Source organism: Pelobates fuscus, chromosome 13, assembly GCF_036172605.1.
Source record: "Pelobates fuscus isolate aPelFus1 chromosome 13, aPelFus1.pri, whole genome shotgun sequence".
In the NCBI taxonomy this organism is placed as follows: Eukaryota; Metazoa; Chordata; class Amphibia; order Anura; family Pelobatidae; genus Pelobates; species Pelobates fuscus.
Window position 1 is genome coordinate 78,456,049 of NC_086329.1, and position 18,112 is coordinate 78,474,160.

Below are 18,112 nucleotides of genomic sequence, written 5' to 3' on the forward strand. Positions count from 1 at the left end.
TCTCAGGTAAGTGACAGAAGGGGTTTTTAACTGACGGAGGGGGAAGCTATAGTGCCAGGAAAGCAACTTTTCTTTTCCTGGCACTATAGTTTCCCTTTAAGAAACAGGACCTGTTTAATACACACTCCCCTCTAGCAATTCCTCATGTGGGGTATAGACATGCCAAAAGTAATTGTGTTTGTAAACACTATATAGGGCTTTGAAGTAAAAAAATTAAACAGGCAGCAATACGTTAATTTGTTTCCCGTTTAGACTGGTTACATTGAATTTACTGTATCTCATAATGCATACCTGGACTTCCTGAAGCCATGGAGTCATAAATAAGCTTGCAAGCCTTGAGGAGATATGTGATTTTCTTCTCTGGTGAGTAGGCTTTGTGCATTGTTCCAAACTTCTGAATTATCTTCTCCATCACACTGCTCTCGGGGACACTGGTAGTGACCCCGAGATCGGTGGTGGTCGTGTCCTCAATGACCAGTTGGTTCTCCTTGAGCAGCCTCAAACAGCCATCTTTAGTGTGGATTTCACGCAGGTATGACTCAATGGGAGCCTTCAGAGGCTTCAGGACGCACTTACCAAGAGCTGCTTCTACGATCACATCTGCTCCGGAGCAAGGAGAGAGAAAACAGTTGGCCATTAGTAAAAAAATCTTTGCTCTCATTGCACATTTTGCCACGATAGTCTATTATGTTACACAGTTGTACACACATATTTAGAAGTCAGCACTTTTGATATTTGCTACTCAACTTTCATTACTTTTGAAATTCAAGGTTTACGGAGAGTTTGCAGATAAATACAAAACGCAAACTACATAGAAGCTACCGGTAGGTAACAGCCTGTAGGCAGTTGTTAAAACGGAGACTGTGAATTAGAAATATACAGCATTCAATACCATAGTTCCACATCCCTGATTTACAATGTGGACAGTTTTAGCCAGCTTACTTATATAGATACAACCGTCCTTTGGTAAGGAATGTAAATCACTGACCAGGGGGGTGTACCATGCGTATTTGTGTCTCAACTCTTGCCTTTGCAGAATTGCTATTTCTGCTCTGTGTTCAATGTGATTGCAATATCCATCAAGGCAGTGTGAGGGGAGGAAAAAAATCGGAACTGGCCGACACGTAAAAGGGAACCGTCAATTCTCTAGAAATTACATCACCGAATAAACGTTTAACATTACGAATAACTTATGTAAAGAAAACACGTAAAGCTCGCTTTCCCGTAAAATTATAATAAAGATTTAACAAATGGCATCAGAATTTAATTTAGACAAGGCAAAGCCAGAGTAAACATTGCTAATAAGGAGAAGAAATAGAAACAGGTTTCAGTTATCTTCTCCTTATCATATTATTATTATTTTATTATATATATAGTATATAGCGCCATCAGATCCCGTAGCGCTGTACAATATCTGCCAGATTTTAAAACAATAATTGACAGGGGACTAAGGCATTCTCCCAGGTGTAGATTTCTACAGAGAAAAGTGCACCATTTTATGATAAACAATGCGTCTGCCAAATTAAATGAACAGTATAGTGTTAAACGGAGTATTTAGAACCCCTGCTCCCTTTAGATTGCATGGGGAAAGTGAGTTTACTTACTTTTTCTCCCACGCTACGCCAGTCTAGCCGAGGCTGGTTCGGGCCTCCATGGTTGAGATCTTGATCTCAGACAATCCAATGCTTCCCATAGAAAAGACTTGGGAGGCTATTGCGCACGCATGCCAAAACACCACACTGCGCCAATCAGCATCTCCTCATAGAGATGCATTGCATCAATGCATCTCTACGGGGAGCGTTCAAAGTCCCTGTGCAAAGCGCGGAGACGCTGAACACCAGTGATGCACAGTATGCAGAACAGATCCAGGAAGCACCTCTAGTGGCCGTCTGAGTGATTGGCACTAGACAGCAATGTAAACACTGCCTTTTCTCTGAAAAGGCAGTGTTTACAGTGCTCAGCCTGCAGTGACAGGCCATAGACAGCAGAACCCCTACATTAAAATTAACTGGTGACTAAAATTAACTGTCGATATTTATCCCTCTCTAATATAAACCCACCCCTTTATCCTAACCACTTGTAACATGAGCTTTACCCCTGCATGCATTGTGCTGTACTCCTGGACACGGGACACAAGGAAACAAAACTCTAAAACTCTAAAGGGACAGTCCCACCAAAATAAGGATTGTTGGGAATCCAGCTGTGATACTCATTATCAGTACAGTCCTGTACAACAGTGATTCTCCACCTTTTACAGAGATGGATCCCTACAGGTCTAAAAAAACAATTCCTAAGCAACCCTGTATCGAGAAAGTAGTCTCTATTGATTTAAATTCTAAATGAAACTTGTAGACACTGATATTTAAGTTAATCATATATTGGAGAACAAGCCTGATTGAAGGCAGTAAATAATATTTTATGTGATGAGGAGTGTATGAACTATTAATCTGAAGTGTGAAAGTCACAAAATGGAAATAGAATACACAGAGAACATTAACACAAACTCACTAATAGACACACTTACTGGCACACACACTCACTGACAGACACTGATTTGACACACACACTAACAGACACAAACATACATTATTTATTTTTATTTTTTTATTATTATCTAACTCCAGTGGGAATGCTGGAGTGATCCTTTCCCTGGGGTCCAGTAGAGCTTGTGAAAGCTTTGTGCTCTTCCACCACTGCTCCCTCGCACTCCGTTTAGTGATGCCAAAGCCAGAGTGACGTCACGCAGGGCACACGAGCAATGCTGTAAGAGCACTAAGATACAGCTACCTCACCGTTCTCCCCCAGTCGGCCACCTCTCTGCGTACCTCCTGCCTGTGGAGCGTGCACGTACCGCGTGTTGAGAAACTAGGCTGTACAGCACCTGCCATTTATGTAAAAATATTTCTGCATACAAGGTGTTGTCAGGAAAGACTGGGAGTTTCCTAAACAGTTCTATGAGGTTACAAAAAGAGAACTAAATAAATCGTATATTTTGAAAACTTTTGGAGACTTAAAGGATAATCTTTTAATTATTATTGGAAATAAAGTTTAAATACGGTATGTATTATTTTGAATGTGATATTTATATACGTTATCCCACTTAGTCGTACTCTGTGTGAATGGTCATCTTAAGAACTCAGTGGCCATACCATGTCAGGATTCATGAACTCATACTAATTCATGATCATCTACATGGGTTTTGATTGGATAGGCTGTACTTTTAACCATAACCAATCCAAAAGGCCGCCTCCATGTGGCAATGCTAAGTCAGGGGACACATTGAAAAGCGGTATTTATGTAAGTGTTACAAAAGAATACACACAGATGCGATAACACATGAAATCTATTTTAAATAACAAATATGAAGACAGTTTTCCTTCAAAGAAGAACCATCGCTTTTCTTGAAATTATACTATTGATTAAAATATTGTTAATATTTTTATTTCATGTGCACATCAGTTTTTTTTTTCCTCAAAGTATTTTAAAGATTTATCATTAACACACAAACCACTTCAGGTGTGGCACATCCATGACACATACTGCATTGGAAGGGAAGTCATTAAAACACTGCGTATAATATACTTGTGCACACAAATTTAATGCCTTTTACTCAAATCCCAAATGAACCAATCTGACCAGGGTTAGCCTGTGAATTCGGGAAGATCGGTTCATTCGAAAGTAAACTTTAAATAGCATTTGATTAATTCACTTTTGTCAGATTAGTAAATACACTATTCAAAATTCTGGGCAGTGACAGGTCAAATTTAAATACACTTGTTCGTTGGCTCCATTCATTACGAATCTTATGCTGTGTGTGCCAACAAATAATTGATCTCTCTAGGTTTTGAATGCCAGGTTATCTGTAGAAAACATTTATTAAATTACAAATAAGTTGGTGGCTGATGCCCTCCCCAGACAAAATATACACACAGATCTCTGCAAACAGCCCTCTACCCTAGCTAAAGACTCAAAGTAACAGTCTGTTTGGTGTCTTCTAAAACCAGGACAATTTCCAATTATTGTCCCTATCCTGAAAGGCCATGCCTTCAAAATGTTTTGAAGATGGAACTGCAGAATTAAATTTAAAGAGCGATAATATCCCCCTGCAAAAGCAAAAGGGGAATTTCTTGACCATACACGGAGTGACACTAGACCCCAATCAGCATAAAACCAGCTCTATTCTCACTTACCTTCCCCTTTGTGTTCCTTCCAAATCTTTGCTCCCCCTCAGGTGTCTTTGGGAGGATGCCTATATTAAAAAAATGATCTCTCCCAAATGTGAAGCCTAGGACTCCTTTATACCTTCAAAAACACACACACACACTATATATACACACACACACACACACAATAGGTCACATCGGATTAGAAAACAAAAGTACTCACCTAGTTTGTCATCGGTATAAAGAGTATAATCAACCATTGATTTCAGCTCCGTGCTTTGTACAAGGTAACTCTTGAGTTGGGTCATCATAAGACGGATCTCTTGCAGCATCTCTGTACTCGAGCTCTGCTGGGCCATCATCTCCAAAGTGTATGCCTTATAGTCCTGGACTAAATTGCCAAAATAGGACTCCTTGTCCTGAGCTAGCTCAGTGATTCGCTTCTGCAGTTTTCTATCTGCAGACATGAAAGCAGTGAATACATTGGTGATTGCTACTATAGACAATCTATTTCTAGCCTTGTCCAACATAAAAGATTGCCTCTTTTTAATGGAAGGGCTGCTTAGCCTTTCTGCGTCATCTTCCGTGCTACTGGTAGAGTTGGAATCCTGGTCCGCGTTCAGTAACTGAGATGAAGACACACTGACTGGGGAATTCAAAGATGTATCAGAACCTTTTAATTCTTGAGAGGCCACAACTTTAGCACAGTCATCTTTCCTTTGCGAGCAGTCGACTTCAGTAACACTGCAGGACTCCACAGCTTCTAAGATCCTAGAACATTGCGAAGCCTCATTTTTTTCAGCCTTTTTCATACTACCAGGATCTATAACACCAAACTTGAGAGAAAGTTTTTTCGTTCTTGGGGGTGGAATGGGAGGTGCATTTTTTTTGGTCTTTCCAATCACTTTGTCTTGTTGGCTTGGTGATGGTTGTCCATGAACCTCGGCTGAAGTCTTTGATTCAGGTATGGGAAATCTGGCTTGACATTTTAGAGGAGTTTGAATTTCTTTTTGAGCTTTATCCTTTTTCTGACTAAAGTTATTTGCTATTTCTAAAACTTTCCCTGATTGTCTTCTACTTGGAACAACTGGTGGTAATCTAGAGTGACCTGGAGTTTGAGCTCCTGAAGAACCAGAATTATTTCCTTCATCGTCTTTTTTGTCATCTACACTGTTGATTATCATAGTGTTACTAGACTGACCAACAAGATGTAAATCAGCACATATATCCTTAGAGATTGGAGACAAGTCCTTTGTTGTAAGAGGAGTAGGGAGAGGAGATGCTTGTGAAGAAAAAGCAGTCTTCTGCGGGGAGAGCGGACAAGATGCAGATGGAGATAGTGGTGTTGCAGTTACTTCAGTCGAGGAAAACTGACTGGAAATATCAGTGACAGGATTAGTAGATAAACTATGATCAGCCAAAATTGGAAGGAGTGGTGAAACCGGATAGGAAATTGTTACGTTTGTGGGAGGAGCAGAAGGAGGAATGGATGGAAGGGGAGGGCTATGAAGAGCTGCATGTGATGGAGGTGGTGGCGGAGGTCTTCTGTAGACAACTTTTGGTGTTTTAATGTCAGTGTTTGCTAGGCAGTTTTGAAGAGGAAGTACATCAGGAGTCTCTGTGTTGCTAAATTCTTCTATAAAGATAGGGTTGACAAACCACAAACTGTTGTTTCCTGCAGAAATCTCTATTTCACACGTACACTTGCCATCGTCCTGAGAAACATGTTGGTCAGAGTTTACACTAGAAGTTCGTAAACTACATCCACGTGAGGGAAATTTCCCAGAGTGTGAGACCATTAGAGTCCTCTTCTCCCTTAAAGATGAATCCCAGAAAGCTGTATTGAGAAGACAAGAATAAAAATATTGTTATTTAGAGAGAATTTATGCTAGCCATTCTTATAAATATTATAACATTTCTGTGATTGAGAAAGTGAAAGACATGCAGACTAAAAACCGTATAAATCCAGAAGTGGTCAACAGGGAGATTTCCAGCTTTTGGGGAAACCTCTACTCTAGCAAAGCATTCTGGGGGTTGTAAATCCAGTTGGTTATGGGGGCTTGTTTCTTCCGTGACGTGTTAGAGAGCTGTTGTGACGGAGTGTCTTCTGTAATTCTCTCCATTGCATTCTTTTCTTTTTCTAAAGGAACACTCCAAACTTAGAATGATTTGACAAATTACGAGGGTCCTGCGTCCGGGTACTCCATACAGGAGAAGCAGGTTAGCTCCACTGAGGTAAACGGCTATGCAGGGCCAATCTCGATGGTTGACAGCAACAACTGTGCGCTCTGCTCTCAGCCAATGAGCATAGTCCAGTATTGTAGGAGACACATCAATCACCTTGATCTTTGATGTACTTGGTGCAGAATTGCTTTAAAGAGAATAAGTCATAACTGGTTTAATTTAAAGCAGGGTTCTCCTAGTTATGGCCCTTAACAGGTTTCTGAACTACAATTCCCATGATTCTTAAAATAAATAATTTTTTACTCCTTGTGCCGCTGGCATGTGGTTATAAAGCCACAGAATGATTCACAGATGAGGAGGTCAAACATTTTAAAGGGCATTAAATTCAAATCTATATCTTTGCTACCATTTTTGCTAGCACAAACTATGGTTCAAATGTAATGCTTTTTAATTTAAAGAGGCACTCAAGATTGGTATAGCAGTTCAGCATGCTGTGTGAATAGCGCGTCCTCTTTTTTAAAATTTTATTTGACAAAAAATGCAAATTTCAACAGAAATTGGCAATTTTATAAATTATCATTGCTACACTCCCAGCTGTCCCTAAGACAACCGGTCCTGGTTGTTTAGTTAAAGGACCACTATAGTGCCAGGAAAACAAACTCGTTTTCCTGGCACTATAGTGTTAATAGGTCGCCCCTCACCCTCATGGCCCCCTCCCGCCGGGCTGAAGTGGGAGGAAGGGGTTAAAATCTTACCTTTCTCCAGCGCCAGGCTCCCTCGGCCCTGGGGACTCTCCTCCTCCTTCCGACGTCATCGGCTGAATGCGCGTGCGCGGCAAGAGCCGCGCGCGCAGTCAGTCAGTCCATAGAGACAGCCACTAGAGGCTGGATTAACCCATATGTAAACATAGCGGTTTCTCTGAAACTGCTATGTTTACAGCAGGCAGGGTTAACCCTAGATGACCTGGCACCCAGACCACTTCATTAATCTGAAGTGGTCTGGGTGCCTATAGTGGTCCTTTAAGTTGAGCTAAATCTAAGAAGCAGCAATTGTCCAGAACACCTGTTGCATTGGAATGTCTGTGATTGGACAGCCACAGAACTTCTATGCTGGAAAAGGGGAGGGCTTGCATTAAATATAACAGTACTTTTTGTATTTGTGTAGTGGAGTGTCCCTTTAAGTCTTGGTTGTATCTACCAAGATAGATGCACATTAAGACCATTCACTACAACAGTCCACACTGATAAAAATGTTAATGTAGGAATGCAGTGGAATTTCTATATAACAGTCGGAGGAAAGCAATTCCCGGGGCTCTATTTTGCTCTCATGCAGTACATCACCAGTGCTAGCTCCTGTGTTCAGGATTTATGTCCAATATATTTATTAAAGGGACACTGTAGGCACCCAGACCACTTCAGTTAGTTGAAGTTGTCTGGTTGCTGTGTCCCTATTGCACTTAGTGCTGCAATGTAAAACATAGCAGTTAAAGAGAACTGGGGGCACTTCAGGAATCCAAACGGACCTTTGTCTCTCTGCATGAGGACCTTCAGCGTCAGATTTTCCCCAGAGGAAAGCATTGATTAAAGTTTTCCTATGGGAAGGTCTAATGCGTGCGCGGCCATTGGAAGAGCTGGATTCAGGTAATTGGCTGAATTGGCTTTTAACCCCTTCAGCCCCACAGGAGGGGGGGGCGGGAAGGAGGGAGGGACCTATTAAACCTATTAAACCTATAGTGCCAGGAAAAACGGCATTGTTTTCCTGGCTCTGTGTTTCTTTTTGATTTTTTTTTAAATGTATAACAGATAATATAAAAATGACATAACTACAATAATGTATTAACTGTAAATAAGTGAAATACACACAAAAATATATGGTTTCCTACATAACTGAGATAAGTAAAGTATGTGCAGAATTGAAAAGAAATTAAAAGAATAAGTTATAACATGGTACCAAATAAAAAGTCAGTAAGTAGAACAAGCATTCAGTCAGGTGGGAGCATGGTTAAAGGACAACTATAAGCACCCAGACCACTTCAGCTCAATGGTCCTTCTAGTTTTAACCCTGCAGCTGTTAACACAGTGGTTTCAGAGAAACTGCTATGTTTACATTAGGGTTAATCCAGCCTCTAGTGGCTGTCTCACTGACCGCCGCTAGAGGCATTTCTGCGCTTCTCATTGTGAAAATCACAGTGAGAAGACGCTGGACATCCGTAGGAAAGCATTGACGTTTGGAGGAGGAGGAGAGTTCCCGGTGCTGGAGAAAGGTAAGTGTTTAACCCCTTCAGCCCAGCGGGAGTGGGACCCTGATGGTGGGGGGAACCCAAAGACCCTATAGAGCTAGGAAAACAGGTTTGTTTTCCTGCCACTATAGTGGACTTTTAAAGTCCGTATTCCTTTTTCACACCATCTTCCCACATGGGCCATTTATGCTGCAGTATAGTATAGTATGTGAAGGTAGATGGTTCACAGAAAGCTAATTCACATCTTTTATTTTCAAATACTGCAGATAAGACCTTCACCCACAGTTGGTATAGTGGGTGCTTTCCAGCAGAGGCGGCCCTCTAATTAGGCGGTTTAGGCGGCCGCCTAAGGCCTCGCGCTGGCTGGGGCCTCGCGGCCGCCTAAACCGCCTGTTGGCAGAGTGTGTCAGGTCCTCGGTCAGTGACCGAGGACCTGACACCAGGAGGGGGCCCGGCGGGTTGCCAGGTATGCCGCCGGGTGCGAGGCCCCTCCTGGCTGCCCGGCCACCGCAGACACCGGTCTGCAGCTCCGCAGTCAGCAGAGCTGCAGACCATGTGTCTCGCGAGAACCGGCCAATCAGAGCGTTGCCGCGGGTTACCACGGCAACGCTCTGACATCTCGCGAGATTACATGGTCTGCAGCTCTGTGGAGCTGCAGACCGGAAGGCAGCAGACCACCAGGGAGCCCACACTGGACCACCAGGAAAGGTAGGCTCTCACCCCCCTCAGCCTTACCCTCAGCCTCACCAACCACACCACCCTCAGCCTCACTACCCCTCAGCCTCACTACCCCTCAGCCTCACTACCCCCACCACCCTCAGCCTCACCAACCCCCACCACCCTCAGCCTCACTACCCCTCAGCCTCACTACCCCCACCACCCTCAACCTCACCAACCCCCACCACCCTCAGCCTCTACTTACCCCACCACCCTCAGCCTCTACTTACCCCACCACCCTCAGCCTCTACTTACCCCACCACCCTCAGCCTCTACTTACCCCACCACCCTCAGCCTCACTACCCCACCACCAGCCTCAGCCTCACTACCCTCACTACCCCCACCACCCTCAGCCTCACTAACCCACCACCCTCAGCCTCACTAACCCACCACCCTCAGCCTCACTAACCCACCACCCTCAGCCTCACTACCCCCACCACCCTCAGACTCACTACCCCCACCACCCTCAGACTCACTACCCCCACCACCCTCAGACTCACTACCCCCACCACCCTCAGACTCACTACCCCCACCACCCTCAGCCTCACTACCACCCTCAGCCTCACTACACCCCACACCACCCTCAGCCTCACCACCCCCCACACCACCCTCAGCCTCACCACCCCCCACACCACCCTCAGCCTCACTACCCCCCGCACCACCCTCAGCCTCACTACCCCCCGCACCACCCTCAGCCTCACTACCCCCCGCACCACCCTCAGCCTCACTACCCCCCACACCACCCTCAGCCTCACTACCCCCCACACCACCCTCAGCCTCACTGCCCCCCACACCACTCTCAGCATCAGCCCCCACCACCCTCAGCACCACCACCCTCAGCCTCATCATCCCCCACCACCCTCAGCATCACCCCCACCACCCTCAGCATCACCCCTCACCACCCTCAGCATCACCCCTCACCACCCTCAGCATCACCCCTCACCACCCTCAGCATCACCCCTCACCACCCTCAGCATCAACCCCCCTCACCATCAACCCTCACATCACCCCCTCCCTCTCACATCACCCCCTCCCTCTCACATCACCCCCTCCCTCTCACATCACCCCCCTCCCTCTCACATCACCCCCCTCCCTCTCACATCACCCCCCCTCCCTCTCACATCACTCCCTCTCACATCACTCCCTCTCACATCACTCCCTCTCACATCACCCCCCTCCCTCTCACATCACCCCCCTCCCTCTCACATCACCCCCCTCCCTCTCACATCACCCCCCCTCCCTCTCACATCACCCCCCCCTCCCTCTCACATCACCCCCCCTCCTTCTCACATCACCCCCCTCCTTCTCACATCACCCCCCTCCTTCTCACATCACCCCCCCTCCTTCTCACATCACCCCCCCTCCTTCTCACATCACCCCCCCTCCTTCTCACATCACCCCCCCTCCTTCTCACATCACCCCCCTCCTTCTCACATCACCCCCCTCCTTCTCACATCACCCCCTCCTTCTCACATCACCCCCCCTCCTTCTCACATCACCCCCCCTCCTTCTCACATCACCCCCCCTCCTTCTCACATCACCCCCCCTCCTTCTCACATCACCCCCCCCTCCTTCTCACATCACCCCCCCTCCTTCTCACATCACCCCCCCTCCTTCTCACATCACCCCCCCTCCTTCTCACATCACCCCCCCTCCTTCTCACATTACCGTCACCCCTCTCACATTACAATCACCCCCCACACCATCACCTCCCTGTCACCATCACCCGCCTCTCCTTCTCACCATCACCCTCCTATACACACAACACACTTCAAGCAGCTACCCCATACACATAGGGTCTCAGACAAAAATGCAAACATGCTCACAGAGACATACATTCACACACAAGGATACTCCGTCAGACACACTCTCAGGCACATACACAGGTAAACTGTGCATCAGTGTGTATATGTGACACTTTTTTTTGTTAGTGGGGCCTCATGTTTGAGTTTCGCCTAAGGCCTCATAAAGTCTAGAGCCGCCTCTGCTTTCCAGAGTCGGGAGACGATGGAATTTGCTGAGATTAAACGATGGCCTAGTATAATTTATCTATATCTATGCAGGTTAGAAGGAATTTGCGGAGATTAAAAGATGTTGCCATAAACCATCAAAAAGATAGAAAAATCTTCCTTTTTAAAAAAAAAATAAATAAATAAATTTTTAAGAATGATCGGGAATTCTAAATTAATTTAAAATCTTAGACCAAACAGCTGAATTGGAAGCATTGCCGATTTGGAATAAAATTTCCAATTCAGCGATTTTGGCCTTAAATTTGAAATTCACTTTAAATTTACTTTAAAGGGACACTATAGTCACCTGAACCACTATAGCTTAATGTAGTGGTTCTGGTGTCTATGGCCAGTCCCTGTAGTGCTACCACTGTAAACATGGTCTTTTCAGGGAAAATGCAGTGTTTACATTGCTACTTAGGAACAAATCTAGTGGCAGTCACTCAGACTGCCATTAGAGTTGCTTCCTAGTCCAGTGCTTCACAGTCTGCAACATTAGCATTCAGCGAGCCCAAGCTCTGCATGGAGATGCTGAACGCTCCCATAGAGATGCACCGATTCAATGCTTCTCTATGAGGAGTTGCTGAATGGCGCAGAGCTGTGTTTTGCTGCGCATACGCAATAGCCTCCCAATGCTTTTCCATAGATTGATTAACTCAGCCATGGAGGTGGGCCAGCCACAGTGAGACCAGCTTGGCATGGGAGAAAAGGGGAGTAAAAACACATGTCAATGCAATCTGTCGGGGGGCCAACATCTAAACAGTTAAACATTATATAGTGTTGGGAATACATGTTTGTATTTCTGACACTATAGTAATCATTTAAATTCTTAACAATTGTCGCTTCAGTAAATACCCCTCTGAAATGTTAATTATATTTACCTGTCCCCAGATTGGAAATGGCTTCCAAATCTTCTGAACTCTGTGCTCTGGCGATGACATTTGGCAATTTCAGCGTAGAGGGGAGAATATCTCTGAGGGGACAAAACAGAGCGTTGCGTGACCAGTGCTGCAAATAATGATTCTGCAAGAATTGGTAACCACAGGAAGTTTCACAAGGTCAGAGATAAAGTACCAATGAAGCCACTAAATTTATACAGAATTTAAACTTTGTTGTAAAATTCTTTACTCATCAATGAATTGCCCTTTTTCTATGTGTGAATGTGCCCTCCTGGAATATGTGTTCCCCCTTTGTAATTTTCCCCTTTCTGTAATTCTGACCTTACACACATCCTGCAAAATACCACAGGGTGGCGCTGGACCACCCTGATACCCCATTAAGAATGTTTAGTTCGAATGTTCACACCTCACTAACGAGGTGTGAAAGCCGCAGATCGCAATGGAAAAATCAGTGCGTGCTTCACCTGGGTGGCCGGCGTGCGCGCACTGCCTTCGATCCCTGGTTCGGGAAACGCCCTACCTGCTCCTAACGGAGCTATGATCACTGTTTACATCCAAACCTGGGAGCTACGAGGTTAGGCTCGTAGCTGCCCAGGCGAACGCTCTCTCTGGCGGATACCTGAGTGGGGGTATCCACCGGAGAGAGGGACGCACGCCAGCAGGGAATCGCTGGAGCTGCGAGTCGGTCTCGCAGCTGCAGGCCCCCGCTGTCCGCGTGGAAGTCCGTGCTGACCAATAGGAGAAGGAGCGCCTGTTCAAACTGGGTTTCCGCCATTCTCCTGGTTGGTCGGCACGAGAGAGCGCTGATTGGTCGATGCGGGACGTCGGCGACCAATCAGAGCAGGAACGCCTGTTCAAACGGGGTTTCGCGTCCCTTCATCTGTTTGGTCGGCGAAGCCCCTCTCACCCCTGGGCGCTGATTCTTGCAAATTGGTTTCAGCCGATTGGCGTAATCGAGTCTCGTGCTCTTTCATTGGATTGGGCGGCGAAACTCCTTCCTCTCCCGAGTGCGGATTGGCGCGATTTGCTGGACTAAACCAAGCAACTCCCTGGAACTAAGTTCGGGGATGTACAGAGCCTCAAGTCCCAGACTTTGGATGCTGATATCTCGGGCTCTGTAAATCCGCCCGATCACCCCACTTTTTGCAGGGATCCCAGGAGGGACTCGGGGCTATTAATCAATATAAGTTTGAACCCTGTACCCCCTTCCTGTCTTGGGGCGCCAAGCCCCAAACTTCACCTCCCTGTATGTAATGTGTATTCATGTGTGTCCTGTTAGTATCTCCCAGAGCGGGAGATGGTTATTTGTCACCCAGCCCCCTTCTGCCTGGGATTATGTTGTGTTGGATGGACTGTCAAAGGTTGTACCCCGTAACTGTATGCCGTCCAGTTACTGGGGAAATTGGTCTCACTTCTTATTACTAAAAGGGAGTAACCACCCGGGTTACCCAGGTCCCGCTACAGTAATAAGTAAAAAAAAAATATATAAATTATAATAGAACATACAGTATATATATATATATATATATATATATATATATATATATATCCAAAAATTTAAAGCAATCCTGGGGGTCTTCAGAAAATAAAAATGTAATTTTTATTATCAAAGTTTCAATTTAATTCAGAAAAAAAACAAACAAAAAACAACCTTTCAGCAGAATCTTAAAAATGATTTTAATTAAAACTGAAATGTTGAGAATTATTTTTTTTATTTTCAATGAAGACCCAGGAGTACCTTCAGTTTTTGGTGAATTATATTTACTGTAAGCAGGATTAGAGCACTGGGGATTCTGTTTTTCTGAGCCCTTAGTGAAAGCCCTTTGTGGCATTTTTGGGAGAGCAGGAGAATAGTAAGGAGCACCATCCAGCTCTTTGTTATCCTTTGTAACTTAGCAGTATTAACATCCAATCTACTAAAGAACAAAAAACATATATAATTAAGAGCCCGTTCAATATAAAACTCATTTCTGCTTAGGGGAATGCCCATACTGTATTAGTTAAGGCGTCCCTAAAGGGCACACTATGGGTGTGATGTCCGCTTCCAAAGAAGAAGGGGAAGTTGGCAAATGACTTTCAAAACTTAGACTAGAATAGCACAGCTAAAAAAAAAATACAAAAACAAACAAAAAGAAATAATAAAATAAACTGGAATTTTATTATATTTCCAACTCAGCCATCTGGAGTGTGTGTAATTTCCCCCAGCAAAAAGGGGTTATAATCGGGTCAGAGCAATAAAAAAGAAATTCTACAGATCAGGCAGAGGGAGGTGCCAATAGGTTTCCACCTCGGGTGCTAGGTAACCTAGGCAACGCCTCGGCTGTAAATAAACTCGGGATTGGAGAATTTTTCTAATTCAGCTATTTTTGTCTAAAATTCAAAATTTACTTCCAATTCATTATTAACTTACAGCAAGTCACACTTTATTGAACAACCAAAGCTAGCATTGCAAAGATGTGGGAGACACTCACCTGCTCACGCAATAAAAGGCAATTAATTTGAATATTTCTTCAAACATCAAGACCGATCCCTGCAGCAGCATCACTATCAGGAAACAAAAAAAAATGATTTTTTTTTTCTGATTTCAAAATTCAAAAGATTAATTCTAAATTTGCGTGTACCTAGCTTGTGAACCCAACTAAGGAAGTTGATATACGATTTGCTTAGCTTATAAAATATAATCTGAATAGTGACGGTAACGCATTAAATCTTATAGAATGGAATTGGTTTTTAATTTCATGCTGATAGAACCCGATGCTGTGTGCTGGTGCTGGATTAAGCAGCACAGACAACATTGATGGCAAATGGGAAAGAGGTACCAGCACCCAGCCACATCTTACTACATGACAAGGTGTACGGCAAGCAGAAAACACAACCATTGGCCATTACTAGACCACCGGGGCAAGATGGATGAGGGGGAAGAGAGAAGGCGGGAGAAGACATTAACATAGAAACATAGAAAGCGACGGCAGATAAGAACCATTTGACCCATCTAGTCTGCCCAATTTTTTAAATACTTCCATTAGACCCTAGCCTTATCTTATATGCCTATCCCACGCATGCTTAAACTCCTTTACTGTGTTAACCTCTACCACTTCCGCTGGAAGGCTATTCCGTGCATCCACTACCCTCTCAGTAAAGTAATACTTCCTGATATAATTTTTAAACCTTTCCCCATCTAATTTAAGTCCTCTTGTTGTGGTAGTTTTTCGTCTTTTAAATATTGTCTCCTCCTTTACTGTGTTGATTCCCTTTATGTATTTAAATGTTTCTATTTTATCCCCCTTGTCTCTTCTTTCCTCCAAGCTATACATGTTAAGATCCTTTAACCTTTCCTGGTAAGTTTTATCCTGCAATCCATGAACCAGTTTAGTAGCCCTTCTTTGAACTCTCTCTAAGGTATCAATATCTTTTAGAAGATATGGTCTCCAGTACTGCGTACAGTACTCCAAGTGAGGTCTCACCAGTGTTCTGTACAATGGCATGAGCACTTCCCTCTTTCTACTGCTAATACCTCTCCCTATACAACCAAGCATTCTGCTAGCATTTCCTGCTGCTCTATTACATTGTCTGCCTACCTTTAAGTAATCTGAAATAATCACCCCTAAATCCCTTTCCTCAGAGGCTGAGGTTAGTAGGGTATCAAATATCTTTTACGTCCAAAATGCATTATCTTGCACTTATCCACATTAAATGTCAGTTGCCACAACTCGGACCATTTTTCTAGTTTACCTAAATCATTTGCCATTTGGCTTATCCCTCCTGGAACATCAACCCTGTTACATATCTTAGTATCATCAGCAAAAAGACATCCCTTACCATCAAGACCTTCTGCAATATTACTAATAAAACATTAAAGAGAATGGGTCCAAGTACAGATCCCTGAGGTACCCCACTGGTGACAAGCCCAAGCTTCGAATATACTCCATTGACTACAACCCTCTGTTGCCTGTCACTCAGCCACTGCCTTACCCATTCAACAATATTGGAATCCAAACTTAAAGATTGCAGTTTATTGATAAGCCTTCTATGTGCAACAGTGTCAAATGCCTTACTGAAATCTAGGTAAGAAATGTCTACTACCAATCAAAACATCAATAAGATTAGTTTGGCATGATCTCCCTGAAGTAAACCCATGTTGTCTCTGATCTTGAAATCCATGTGATTTTAGATGTTGAACAATCCTCCTTTAACATAGTTTACATTACTTTTTCACTACATAAGTAAGGCTTACTGGCCTATAGTTGCCCAACTCCTCCCTACTACCATTCTTTGTGAATGGGCACAACATTAACTAGCTTCCAATCTTCTGGGACTCCTCCTGTTAACAATGATTGGTTAAATAAATCTGTTAGGGGTTTTTCCAGTACACCACTAAGCTCTTTTAAATAACTTTGGGTGTATTCCATCAGGCCCCATTGACCCATGTCTTTACTTTTAACAGTTGAAATATAATCTCTTCCTCTGTAAACTCACATGTAATAAATGACTAATTTGTCCTTTTTCCTAACTGAGGTAAATTTCCTTAATTTTCATCTGTAAATACTGAACAAAAATATTAATTGAGGCAGTCCGCTAGACCTTTATCCTCTTCTACATACCTACCTTGTTTTTAATCAAACTAATCCTGGTTTTACTTTTCTTTTTTTATTTATGTATCTAAAAAAATGTTTTGTCTTTTTTTTTTCCTCACTGCTATTTTGTTTCCAGAAATAAATTCTTCTGTGACCCAACCTACCATTAAAATATAGCTAACTTGGGATTATTTTTAACCCATATCTTTCAATTCAGCTGAAAATATGATTCTCTCTCACAATACGTTCTGCTTTTTGTAGTGGTTATGGTGCAAGAAGGCTTTGAGTGCATTATCTGTTTGTTTGTTTTTTTAAATCAAACCAATGTTAAGTGATTTTGACAAAATGTGAGCTCTGCCAGCACACACACACACGTCCCTTATCTGCTGCCACAGAAATTAGGACACATTTCACTTCCTTATTCTTCATTCACAAATTGGTTGTGAGAATGGGGGCAATTTAAAATAAATAAATACATTTGAAAGTGAAACATGTAGTGTGTTGTGTCACAAAACTCTTTGTAATGGGAAGGGTAGGGGGCTGACCAATAAGCAGGGCAGATTCATGTTGATAGTTAATATAAGTGTTAAATACAGGAGCTCTGTCACCTCTGTGACTATAAGGAAGACAGGTAAGCTGACCCTACAATCGGAAATTCTTGGTCGCCTACTAACGCGGCTAACATGGGAGAAGTGCCCATTTTCCCGACACCGTTACTGATTTGAGTACTGAGTCAGTGTCCCCGCCGCACAGATTGGGTATCAACTCTCACACCGCATCAGGGGCCTTTTCCATACAGAATATTATCTGCCTCGGCCTAGAGCAGACTCCTGTCCTTAATATATGTTAAGCAACTTCTCTTTTCATGGTTAAGGCCTGCTGAATCTGCAACCAGTGCAATAGTTATGTTTTACTTTAGTTAGTAACAATTTAAAAGCACTGTGTTATATTAACATTCAATGATGTATTGGCAACATAAATGTATCTTTGTACATCAAAAATATATATGTTTTTCGAAATAAATAAAAAAATATTAATTGTGCTTACTTTGGGCAATATATTGTGCACCAACAGGATTATTTTGAATTATTCTTCCTAACAACTCTGTATTAGTGCAAAAGTTACTGGTGCCAAGAGTATGTCAAATCCATCATCGCAGACACAGCGAGCAAGTTTTGATTTCCGCCATTGCTATGTCAATTTATGTGTGCAGTGTGTGCTCAACAAGGACAGATCTCGGTCTCTCACTTTCAGAGAGAGTGCCAACCTGTATGCCATCGTGGTCTGCAGCTCAGGAAATAACTGCATGCTGAAAACAGTTCCACTC

The 18,112-nt window shown here is 43.5% G+C and overlaps 1 protein-coding gene across 2 annotated transcripts in view; it reads right to left on the reverse strand.

Annotated features, from left to right (window-relative positions):
* Positions 1-18,112, reverse strand: part of RIN3 (Ras and Rab interactor 3) — a 79,046-nt gene that overhangs the window by 11,150 nt on the left and 49,784 nt on the right. For both annotated transcript variants that reach the window (XM_063438958.1, XM_063438959.1), the window contains 4 exons: positions 14,683-14,755; positions 12,194-12,285; positions 4,387-6,000; positions 292-600 (listed from right to left, as the gene is read on the reverse strand). In XM_063438958.1, coding sequence (XP_063295028.1) covers positions 292-600; positions 4,387-6,000; positions 12,194-12,285; positions 14,683-14,755 — 2,088 coding nt within the window. The remainder of the gene's footprint in view (positions 1-291; positions 601-4,386; positions 6,001-12,193; positions 12,286-14,682; positions 14,756-18,112) is intronic.